The sequence below is a fragment of the Muscardinus avellanarius genome, assembly GCF_963383645.1.
Source record: "Muscardinus avellanarius genome assembly, chromosome: 12".
NCBI lineage: Eukaryota > Metazoa > Chordata > Mammalia > Rodentia > Gliridae > Muscardinus > Muscardinus avellanarius.
In genome coordinates this window covers 105,917,484-105,929,505 of record NC_137798.1, presented here as the reverse complement: position 1 = coordinate 105,929,505, position 12,022 = coordinate 105,917,484, and the positions used below count along the sequence as shown (strand labels likewise).

Sequence of the window (12,022 nt, the reverse complement as noted above, 5' to 3'; positions counted from 1 at the left end):
TTGAGACCTGATCATGATAATGGGGGGTCCAGGAAATAGGACCTCAAGGAGTGTAAAGACAAAGGAGCTCCACAGAAAGGATGAGGGAGATCCCAGATGACTACTATGCAGGAGGCCTGGCTAGCACACAAATGCCCTAGGACTCTGAACTCAAGTGCAGCTAGTAACAAGTCACAAAAATCTAAACAAACAAAAATCATTACTCCAGGAAGGACAAAACCACAAATGAAAAGTCACAAATCAGCTGTGAACAGTTCCACTGTGGTGGGCAGACTGGGCAATGATCTAACCACAATGACGACACAACTAGGATGGAAGAAAAGGGAGCAATGGGTAGTCAGTGAAACCGTCCCTTCCTTAGTGGGAAGTCAGCTGAAAATGCCTAAAGCTGAAGGGTAATCAAGTAGCAGTAGCAATAAATTTAGTAGTTTAGAATTATAGACATATGTTAAAATAAACAAGAATTAAAAAGTAGCCAGGCGTGGTGGCTCACACTTGTAATCCCAGCATTTGGGAGGCTGAGACAGGAGGACCTGGGTTCGCACATAGCCATAGCTACTTAGTGAGACCCTCTTTCAAAATAAAGAATGAAAAATCGGGCTGGGGTTGTAGTTGGGAGGTAGAAAGCCCCTGAGTTCCATCTCTAGTACCGGAAAAAAAAAGAATTAAGTAATGACTCTAGCCAGGCGTGGTGGTGCACGCTTGTAATCCCTGAGCTTGGGAGGCTGAGACAGGAGGATCGCACAGGTTCAAAGCCAGCCTCGGCTACTTAGTGAGACCCTGTTTCCAAATAAAATATAAAAAAGGTCTGGGAGTATAGCCCGGAGGTAGAAAGCCTCTGGGTTCCACCCCCAGTACCACCAAAAAAAAAAAAAAAGTAATGACTCATGGCTTGCCATAACCTGAGTCTTTTAGCTATCTGTCTGCATCTATATAAGTAACACTTTGATAAAATAAGAACTTTTAAGAGCCAGGTATGGCACAGGCTTGTAATCCCAGCATTTGGGAGGCTGAGGAAAGAGGATCCAGTTTCAAAGCCAGCCTCAGCTACTCAGGCCCTCCGCAACTTAGTGAGACCGTTTCAAAATAAAGAATAAAAAATAGGACTGGAGTGGTGTAGCTTGGGAAAAGAATGCCCCTGGGTTCCATCCCCAGTGCCACCAAAAAATAAAATAAAAATTGATCTGGCCATGGTGGCATATGCCTGAAATTCAGTAACTTGGGAGACTGACACAGGAAAATCTGAGTTCAAGGACAGACTCAGCAAGTAATGAGACTCTCAGCAACCTAGTGAGAACCTGCTTCAAAAAAAGTAAAAAACAGGGCTGATGGTGTAGCTCAGAGGTAGAATGCCCCTGGCTCACCCCAGTACTGCAAAAAAAAAAGATAAATAAAAGATATTAGGGAGGGATAAGAAAAGAATCAGTATGAACTAATATGTAATATGTACTTCCAGTACTTGGGAGGCTGACCAAAAGACTTCCTGGTCAGCCAGGCATAGTGGCTGGCACACACTTGTAAGCCTAGCATTCGGGAAGTTGAGACAGGATGATAACGGTTCATGGACAGCCTCAGCTACTACTTAGGCCCTTTGCAATTCAGTGAGACCCTGGTTTCAAAATAATGAATAAAAATTAGGGCTGGGGGTGTAGCTGGGAGGTAGAATGCCCCTGAGTTCCATCCCTAGTACCGCAAAAAAAAGTAGAACAAGTATACAATTCACAAGAAATAAATATTAAGAAACTAAAGTACATTACTAAAAATAAAAGTGACAAGTGTGGTGCCTCGTGCCTGCAATCCAGTACTTGGGAGACTGAGACAGGCGGATTGCTGGCTCAAGGCCAGCCTCAGGAATCAAGTGAGGCCCTTGGCAACTTAGCAAGACCCTGTTTTGGGTTTTTTTTTTTGTTTTTTTTTTTTTTTTGGTGGTACTGGGGTTCCTGGAAGCCCTTCTACCTCCGGGCTACACTCCCAGACCTATTTTATATTTTTTTATTTGGAAACAGGGTCTCTTAAGCCAGCCAGGCTGGCTCCAAACCAGCGCGATCCTCCTGTCTCTGCCTCCCAAGCGCAGGGATTACAAGCGTGCACCACCAGGCCTGGCTAGACCCTGTTTTTAAAAAAAATTAGAAACGGGGTGTACCTCAGAGGTAGAATGCCTCTGGATTCAATCTCCAGTACTAAAAAAAGTTAATGAAATAAAAATTAGAATACATTACCATGGTACATGGAAGGTCCTTTATCATTGAGTATCTTCAATGTACAGATGACAACCTTCTTTTGATGATTTAACAGAAACAAAAATTCCTAAATCTACCCTTATTAGTAAAGCTAATAAATGCTTCTGGGTACCACTAGCAAGGTTAGGATAGGTAAGGGAAAGGAAAGGAAAAGGAAGATGAGAAAAGTGCTAGAGACATAATGTCAAAAATAGCCTAAAATGCTGAGGAATTAGCCCAAGTGGCAGAGAGTTAGCATGAGAACAGTAGAAAGAAAAAAAAATAGCCTAAAATAGCTTCCACAATAGAAGATGCTTGCCTACTTTAAATTATTCTTCTGGGCAAGTCTAAGAGCAGAAGGGAAATGAGGAGTGATTCTAAACCTACCTGACTCCAGGATTATCATTCTAGAATCTGCTGTTGTAGTCAAGGTAGTCATAAAGGTACTGACTGCACAAAGAACGACTATCAGTGCTGGGCGTGGTGGCGCACACTTGTAATCCCAGCATTTGGGAGGCTAAGACAGGAGGATCATGGTTTGCAGACAACCTCAGCTAGTTAGTGAGGCCATTTGTAACTCAGTGAAACCCTGTTTCAAAAAAAAAGAATAAAAAATAGGGCTGGGGTGTAGCTCGGAGGTAGAATGCTCCTGGTTCCATCCCCAGTACTGCAAAATAAATAAATAAATAAATAAATAAATAAATAAATAAATAAATAAATAAATAAGACAATCAGCTGGGTGAGGTGGCCCACATTTGTGATCCTGGTACTTGGAAGGTTGAGCTAGGATAGGACAGGAGGATTGCAGGGTTGCAGCCAGCCTCAGCTACTTAGTGAGGCACTCTATAACTTAATAAAACCTGCTTCAAAATAAAGAATAAGCCGGGCGTGGTGGCGCACGCTTGTAATCCCCGCGCTTGGGAGGCGGAGACAGGAGGATCGCGCAGCCAGCCGCGCGCGCTGGCTTAGGAGACCCTGTTTCTAAAAATGAAAATGTAAAAATAGGTCTGGGAGTGTAGCCCGGAGGTAGAAGGGCTTCCAGGAACCCCAGTACCACCAAAAAAAAAAAAAAAAAAAAAAAGAATAAAAAATAGGGCTGGAATGCCAGGCGTGGTGGTACATGCTTATAATCCCAGCATTTGGAAAACTGAGACAGGAGGATCACAGGTTTTAGGATAGCCTCAACTACTTAGGCCCTTTGCAATTTAGTGAGACCCTGTTTCAAAATTTAAAAAAATTTAAAAGGCGTGGTGGCGCACACTTGTAATCCCAGAATTTGGGAGGCTAAGACTGGAGGATCATGGTTCATGGCCAGCCTCAGCTACTTAGTGAGGTCCTCCACAACTTAGTGAGACCCTGCTTCAAAATAAAAAATAAAAAATATGGCAGTCGTAATAGCCAAAATATGGAACCAACCCAGATCTCCATCAACAGATGAATGGATAGCAAAACTTTGGGAAATACACACAATGGAATTCTATTCAGCCATAAAGAAGAACAAAATTATATCATTTGCAATAAGATGGAAAGCCCTGGAGAACATTATGTTAAGTGAGATCAGCCAAGCACAGAAGGAGAAGGTACATATGTTTCCTCTAATATGCCCAAACTAGGAAACACAGAGGATACCAGCGGGACTCCAGATAATGGAGGGGAAATATCAGCAAAGTTTGAATGGAAAGATAGGAGAGGAGGAAGGCTGATCTTGATTAGTGAGGGTCTACATCTGAATATGTGTAAAATTATGAATATGACATGGTTAACCTGGACAACCAATGGTGGGAGGGGGGAAGGAAAAACGGGGGTGGGGGGGAGGGGGCACCAAATATAGTTTAAATGTATACCATTTATGTTCAATAAAAAATTTGTTTAAAAAAAAATACGGCAGGGGTTGTAGTGCAAAGGTCAAAGACCCCTGGGCTCCATCCCCAGACCCACAAAAAAGAAAACAAACAAATAAATAAATATGGCCAGGGATACAGTGCGAAATCACAATGCCCCTGGGTTCCATCCCCAGTACCACACACACAAAAAGAAAAAAGAAAAAAATAGGACTAGGGATATAGCTCGGAGGTAGAATGACCCTAGGTTCTATTCCCAGTACCACAAAAATAAATAAATAAATAAATAAATAAATAAATAAATAAATAAATATCTAAAATTCTGGAGCTAGGTACAGTGGCACATGCCCGTAATCTGAGTACTTGGGAGGCTGAGAAAGGAAGATCGCAGTTCAAGACAAGCTCAGTAACTTTGTGAGATTCTCAGCAAACTAGCAAAACCCTGTTTCAAAATAAAAAATAAAAAGCTTGAAGGTAGAATGCACCTGGGTTCAATCCCTAGTACCACAAAAGTAAATTGAATTAAACTCTGGGATCAAGCCGGGAATGGTGATCCTGTAATCCCAATACTTGGGAGGCTGAGACAGGAAGATCGCAGACTCAAAGCCAGCCTAGGCATTTTAGCAAGGCTCCCCTCAATTTAGTGAGACCCTATTTCCAAATAAAATATAAAACTGGGTCTGGGGTGTAGCTCAGACATAGGATGCCACTGGGTACAATCCCCCGTGACACAAAATAAGAAGGAGAAGGAGGAGGAGGAGAAGGAGAAGGAGAAAGCAGCAGCAGCAGCAGCAGCTGCCACCACCAGGGGTGGTAGCACATGCCTATAATCCCAGTCAGTACTTGGGAAGCTGAGACAGGAGGATTACAGGAAGAAAAGGAAGAGGAAGAGGAGCAGCAGCAGCAGCCACTGCTGCCAGATGTGGCAGCACATGCCTATAATCCCAGTATTAGGAAAGCTGAGACAGGAGGATTGTTGGTTTGAGAACAGGCTCAACAAATTAGCAAAACTGTTTCTTTTTTTTCTTTTTCTTTCTTTCTTTCTTTTTTCTTTTTTTTTTTTTTTTTTTTTTGGTGGTACTGGGGTTCCTGGAAGCCCTTCTACCTCCGGGATACACTCCCATAGGCTACACTCTCAGACCTATTTTTTACCTTTTTATGTGGAAACAGGGTCTCTTAAACCAGGGCGATCCTCCTGTCTCCACCTCCCAAGCGCGGGGATTACAAATGTGCGCCACCACGCCCGGCAACAAAACTCTGTTTCAAAATAAAAAATAAAAGGGGCTGTAGGTGTAGCTTGGAGGTAGAATGCTCCAGCACCAAAAAATAAAATTAAATTAAAAATAATATGATGGGTGTATTGGCACACCTTTGTAATCCCAGTACTTGGATGTTGATACACAAGGATTTCAGGTTCATGGCTAGCTTCAGCAACTTAATGAAGCCCCCTGGAATTTAGTGAGACCCTGATTCAAAATAAAAAGAAAATAAGACTGGGGGTACAGCCCAGAGGTAAAATGCTCCTATGTTCCTATCCAGTACCACAAAAAATAATAAATAGAAAGGGAGCTGGGCGTGATGGTACACGCTTCTAATCCCTAGTATTTGGGAGGCTGAGACAGAAAGATCACAGGTTCGAGGCCAGCCTCAGCTACTTAGTGAGGCCCTCCACAACCTAGTGAGACCCTGTTTCAAAATAAAGAAGAAAAAATAGGGCTGGGGTGTAGTTCAGCGCTAGAATCCTCCTGGGTTCAATCCCCAGTGCCTCAAAAAGTAAAATAAAATAAAATAAAATAGGCTGGGTATAGCCAGGAGTGGTGCCACACACTTGTAATCCCAGTATTTGGGAGACTGAGACAAGAGGATCCCAAGTTTGGGGCCAGTCTCAGCTACTTAGTGAGGCCCTCTATCACTTAGTGAGACCCTGTTTCAAAATAATAAAAACAAGGCCGGCAGTATAGACTGGAGGTAGAATGCCCCTGAGTTCAATCCCCAGTACCAAATAAAAAATTCTGAGATAAAATCCTTTGGTTCACAGAGCACTGTGGCACATATCTGTAATCCCAGGTACTTAGGATGCTCAGGTGGAAAGATCTCAAATTCAGGGTCAGCCTGGGCAACTCAGTGAAACCCTGTCTCAAAACAAAAGATAAAAAAAGCTGGTAGCTCAGAAGTAGAGTGCCCCTGAGAACAGGCATGGTGACGCACCCTTGTAATCCCAGTGTTTAGGAGGCTGAGACAGGAGGATTGGTTCAAAACCAGCCTCAGCTACTGAGTGAGGCTCCCAGCAACTTAGTGAGACTATTACCAAATAAAATATAAAATAGGTCTGGGAGTATAGCCCATAGGTAGAAAAGCCCCTGGGTTCCATCCCCAGTACCACACACATAAAAATAAATAAATAAATAAATAAATAAATAAATAAATAAATAACAAAAATAAAGAATAAAAAATTAGCGCTAGGGGTATCTCTCAGAGATAGAATGTCCCTGGGTTCTATCCACAGCACTGCAAAAATAAATAAAAAAGAATTAAAAATAGGCCCAAGCAACCCTTTTCATTTTGTTTTGAAACACTGTCTTGCTAAGTTGTAGAAGCTGGCTGTGAACCTGCAATCCTCCTGCCTTAAACCACCCAAGCGCTGGGACTGCAGGCCCAGCTGCTTTCTCTGTTCACCAGAAGCCCCAGACTCTGGAGCCCAGACACGCCAGGCAAGACAGCATGGCCCAGGCCACAGAGGGAGATGCCAGAGACAGCACAGAGACCCTGCCACACACTTGTAATCCCACAGCATTTGGGAGGCCAAGACAGGAGAATTGCGCAGGTTCAATTCTAGCCTTAGTGAGGCCCTTTGCAACTCAGGAGACCCCGTTTCAAAAATAAAGAATAAAAAATATGGCTGGGTGTCACTTGGAGGTAGAATGGCCCTGGGTTCAATCCCCAAGTACTACAAAAATATAAAATAAAAAACTAGAAGCCAAGCCGGGCGTAGTGGCGCACGCTTGTAATCCCAGCATTCAGGAGGCTGAGACCTGAAGGATCGTGGTTCGCGGACAGCCTCAGCTACTTAGTGAGGCCTTCTGCAACTCAGTGAGACCCCGTTTCAAAATAAAGAATAAAAAAAAAAATAAGGCTAGGGGTATAGCTTGGAGGTAGAATGCTCCTGGGTTCCATCCACAGTACTACAAAAAATAAAAAATAAAAAATAAATCGATCAGAGCCGGGTGTGGTGGCGCATACTTGTAATCCCAACATTCAGGAGGCTGAGAGGAGAATCGTGTTTTGAGGACAGTCTCAGCTACTACTTAGTGAGGCCCTTTGCAACTCAGTGAGACCCTGTTTCAAAATAAAGAATAAAAAATAGGGCTGGGGGGTGTAGCTCAAGGTAAAATGCCCCTGGGTTCCATCCTCAGTCCACCAAAAAAAAAAAGAAAAGAAAAAAAGAAAAAAAAGAAAAAGATCAGAAGTTGCCAGGAGCCAGGCATGGTGGCACAGGCTTGTAATTCCAGCATTTGGGAGGCTGAGACTAGAGGATCGTGGTTCGAGGACAGCCTCAGCTGCTTAGTGAGGCCCTCTGCAACTTGATGAGACCCTGTTTCAAATTAAAGAATAAAAAATAGGGTAAGGAGTGTAGCTCAGAGGTTGAATGCCCCTGGGTTCCATCCTCAGACTCACAAAAAAAAAAAAAAAAAAAAAAGAAGAAGTTGCCAGTAGCTGGGAAAGGGAGAAAGGATTGATGGTAAAGGGCCACAGAGATCTTTCTAGGTGATGGCAATGTTCTATATCCAGTATGTGGTGGTGATTACATCTGTCAAACTCATCAGATTGTACACCTAAAAGTGTAAATGTGCCAGGTGTGGTGTGTGGTGGTGCACACTTGTAATTCCAGTACTTGGCGGGCTGAGACAGGAAGATACAAGTTTGTGGCCAGCCTCAACTATTTAGTGAGGCCCTCAGCAACTTAGGGAGGCCCTGTTTCAAAATAAAAAATTAGCCGGGCGTGGTGGTGCACGCTTGTAATCCCCGCACTTGGGAGGCTGAGACAGGAGGATCGCACAGGTTCGAAGCCAGCCTCAGCTACTGAGTGAGGCTCTCAGCAACTTAGTGAGACCCTGTTTCCAAATAAAATATAAAATGGGTCTGGGAGTATAGCCCGGAAATAGAAAGCCTCTGGGTTCCACCCCAGTACCACCAAAAATAAAAAATAAATAATAAAAATAAAAAATAGAGCCAGGTGCAGTGGCACACCCTTGTAATCCCAGCAGTTTGTGGACAGCCTCAGCTACTTAGTGAGGCCTTCTGCAACTTAGTGAGGCCCTGTTTCAAATAAAAAATAATAAGGCAGGGGGTATAGCTCAGAGGTCGAGTGCCCCTGACTTCCATCCCAGACTCACAAAAACAAACAAACAAACAAACAAATAATAGGGCTAGGGGTATAGCTCAGAGGTAGAATGCCCCTGGGTTCAATCCAGAGCACCATACACACAAAAAAAAGTGTAAATGTTACATGTCAAAAAACCTAACTTTAACAAAAAAGCTTCTTTTGTTAAAGCTAACTTTAACAACAGACCCAGAGCTCTCATTCATTCTAGTACACTCACCACTCAACTAGCATGAAGTCTAACATTCGTTGTAGTTATGACAGATAAATACTATATGCTGCACCAAATGTGAACCTGAGATAGAACACTGACACAGGAACCACACTGTGACAGATAGACAGCTACTTCCACAACAAGCCAACACAAGAGGTAAAGACAGAACAGGGAGCCGGGCGTGGTGGGCACGCTTGCATTCCCAGCACTTGGGAGGCTGAGACAGGAGGATCGCACAGGTTCGAAGCCAGCCTCAGCTACTTAGTGAGGCTCTCGGCAACTTAGTGAGACCCTGTTTCCAAATAAAGTATAAAGTAGGTCTGGGAGTATAGCCCTGAGGTAGAAGGCCCCTGGGTTCCACCCCCCAGTACCTCAAAAAAAAAAAAGGAACAGAGCAAGGTTAATGCAATGATGTGCTGTGCACCTCTGATTTTTAACAGTCAAAACTTCAATTCTGCTGGACATAATGGCACATGCCTGTAATCCCAGTATTTAGGAGGCTGAGACAGGAGGATCAAGGTTCACAAACAGCCTCAGCAATTTGTGAGGCCCTCCACAAATTGGTGGACCCTGTTTCAAAATAAAGAATAGCCGGGCATGGTGGCGCACACTTGTAATCCCAGCATTTGGGAGGCTGAAACAGGAGGAACCAGGTTCGCAACTAGCCTCAGCTACATAGTGAGACCCTTTGCAACCCAGTAAGACCCTAAACCGTGCATTACTGACTGAAAAGAGCACACTTTTCCTAATGGCCCGCACTGAAACGACTACACAATGAAAGAAGACCCGACTGAAATCTTTCACTATCACAAATTTGCTTTGTTTCTGGCTTCAGTTTAGAAAGTATGGCACTTATGATCTGGTTCAATGTAAGGTTCTGACTCTGAATCAAAGCCAATAAGAACACTTTTTTGCTTGTTCTATTCTTCAGAGTAGTCAAGGAAGAGGAAAATGATCAAGTCAGAAACAGTGTTCTTCAAAAGGACTGTAAGGTGCTGGGCGTGGTGGTGCACGCTTGTAATCCCAGCATTTGGGAGGCTGAGACAGGAGAATCGCAGTTCATGGCCAGCCTCAGCTACTTAGTGAGGCCCTTTGCAATGCAGTAAGATCCTGTTTCAAAATATAAAGAATAAAAAATAGGGCTGGGAATGTAGCTTGGAGGTAAAATGCCCCTGGGTTTCATCCCCAGTACCCCAAACAAAACAAAACAAAGGACTGTAAAGTGCACATGGTGGTGCAGGCCTGTAATCCCAGTAGTTGGGAGGTACTAAGACAGGTACTGAGACAGGAGGATCACAGGTTCAAAGATAGCCTCAGCAAGTAATGAGACTCATCAACCTAGCAAGACCCTGTTTAAAAGATAATAAAATAGGGCTGGGGGTGTAACTCAGAAGTAGAATACTCCCTATTCAATCCCTAGTACCACACACGAAAGAAAGAAAGAAAGAAAGAAAGAAAGAAAGAAAGAAAGAAAGAAAGAAAGAAAGAAAGAAGAAAGAAAGATTACATGAAGCCTCTTGCTTGCCTCCTGGAGTCCTAGCCACTTAGAATTCAGTGTGCCCAGGAGTTGCAGAGCAGCCTGGTCAACATAACACGGTGGGCAGGGAGGGTCAGCCTCATCTAATCTAAGATCTCTACTATATACCCTTTTGGTGGTACCACATATTGAACATAGGGACATTCTACCTCTGAGCTACACCCTCGGTCCTTTGTTGTTGTTTTTGAGGGTCTGGGGGTGGAACCCAGAGTCATTCTACCTCTGAGCTACACCCCTAGCCCTATTTTTTTTTATTCTTTATTTTGAAACAGGGTCTCACTGAATTGCAAAGGGCCTCACTAAGTAGCTGAGGCTGGCCTTGAACCTGCAATCCCCCGGTCTCAGCCTCCCAAGTGCTGGGATTACAAATGTGCGCCACCACGCCCAGCTATTACTCACTCTTTACCTGTAAGTTTCAAATCCATCTCTCAGGTGGAAGAAGTATAGCACTGTGCTACTTACCAAGTTAAAGAGAATACTATACATTAAACTACTAGTGACATACTTTAAGACTCACACAGATTAAATTACCAGGTCTCTATCCAGTAATCAAGTGGCATTCTGAAGATTAAAATGAAGGTATCCGATACCACTAGGCCACAAGGTCTCGGGGCACTGAAAGCAAAAAACACCCAAAGCAAGGAAGCTTTTCCTAAGAGATGGCATTTTCTTGCCAGCAATTACCTCATAACACTTATAATGAAAAGCCAGTGAAGTTTCTTTACAAGTTATTTGCTCAACGTTTTACAGAAGATAACTTGCAAGTAACACTTTTGAACCCAGTACTGGAGAATTCAGAAAACACTTGGAGTCAAACATTTCTTCAATGGAATTTCTCTACTACAAACTGTCACTCCCCAACAATGCTGTTCCTGGCATTTTTTAAAGGTCCACACGAACAAAATCAAAGGCTCCTTTTATAGACTCATAGGATGTGAGCGCTGGAACGGACCTAAGAGCTCTTCGAAGCCAGCCTTTCTAGGACGGAGGAAGGCCCCCAGAGGGTTGTCTCCGCTGGCGGCGAGGGCAGGGCAAAGCTTCGCTACACATCTGCCTTCCAAAACGCTTGGCCAAGCCCTCCAGGCCGCAGTTCACCCATGCGAAGCTACTCCTCAACAGAAGCCGCTCGCTCGATCTCAGAACAATTCTTAAGCAAGAGTTGTGGGGCAAGGAAGGGGGCCGACGAAATCCCCCGGCGGGCGCTGGGTTTTAGCGACTGTCATTAAACTTAGCTACAGACCATTTGCTGGAACGAGGCAGAACGAACAGCCCCCTGGACCCAAGCGGTTTCCAATGCTCGGCACCAGGACAGATGCTGGGAGCCGAGGAGCGCGGCCCGCCGGGCGCCCGACACGCCCTCCGACAGCCCGCGGAGACCCCGCCAGGCCCCGAGCTCGCCGCGCCGCCCGGGACCCCGGCCCGCCCGCCCGCCCGCCCGCCCGCCCGCGCCGGCCACTCACGTTCTCCGTGTCGCGCTCATTCACCGTTGGCAAGGGGGTCCTAGTGGACATCTTACTGCGCTGGGATTCGGCACGACGCGAGGGCGAAAACAAAAGCGCCCGGCCCTGGACGGCCGGCCCCGCCGCCGCGCCGCGGGCCAGGCTGCGCTCCGCGGCCGCGCTCTAGACCCCGGGGCGGGCCGTGCCCCGGCGGCCCGCGGGGCTCATCCTCCCCTGCCGCGGCCAGGAGCCCGGCGGCCGGCCGGCGTCCCCGGCGCCCTCGCCCCCGCCGCCGCCCGTCGCGCCGCGCCTCAGCCCCGGGGCCTGCACACAGAGCGGCCGGCGGCCCCGGGAGAACAGGAGGCGCAGGAGGGCGCGCAGGAGCTGGAGC

At 45.5% G+C, this 12,022-nt stretch overlaps 1 protein-coding gene across 7 annotated transcripts in view; it reads right to left on the bottom strand.

The window, feature by feature from the left end:
• Nucleotides 1-11,775, bottom strand: part of MARK3 (microtubule affinity regulating kinase 3) — a gene marked incomplete at both ends in the record, with an annotated part of 121,794 nt that extends 110,019 nt beyond the window's left edge. For 6 of the 7 annotated variants that reach the window (XM_080708327.1, XM_080708326.1, XM_080708329.1 and 3 more), the window contains one exon: nt 11,653-11,775. In XM_080708327.1, the coding sequence (XP_080564453.1) occupies nt 11,653-11,703 (51 nt within the window). The remainder of the gene's footprint in view (nt 1-11,652) is intronic. The other variant, XM_080708331.1, reaches the window with a different exon arrangement.
• Between the last annotated feature and the right edge of the window lie 247 nt (nt 11,776-12,022).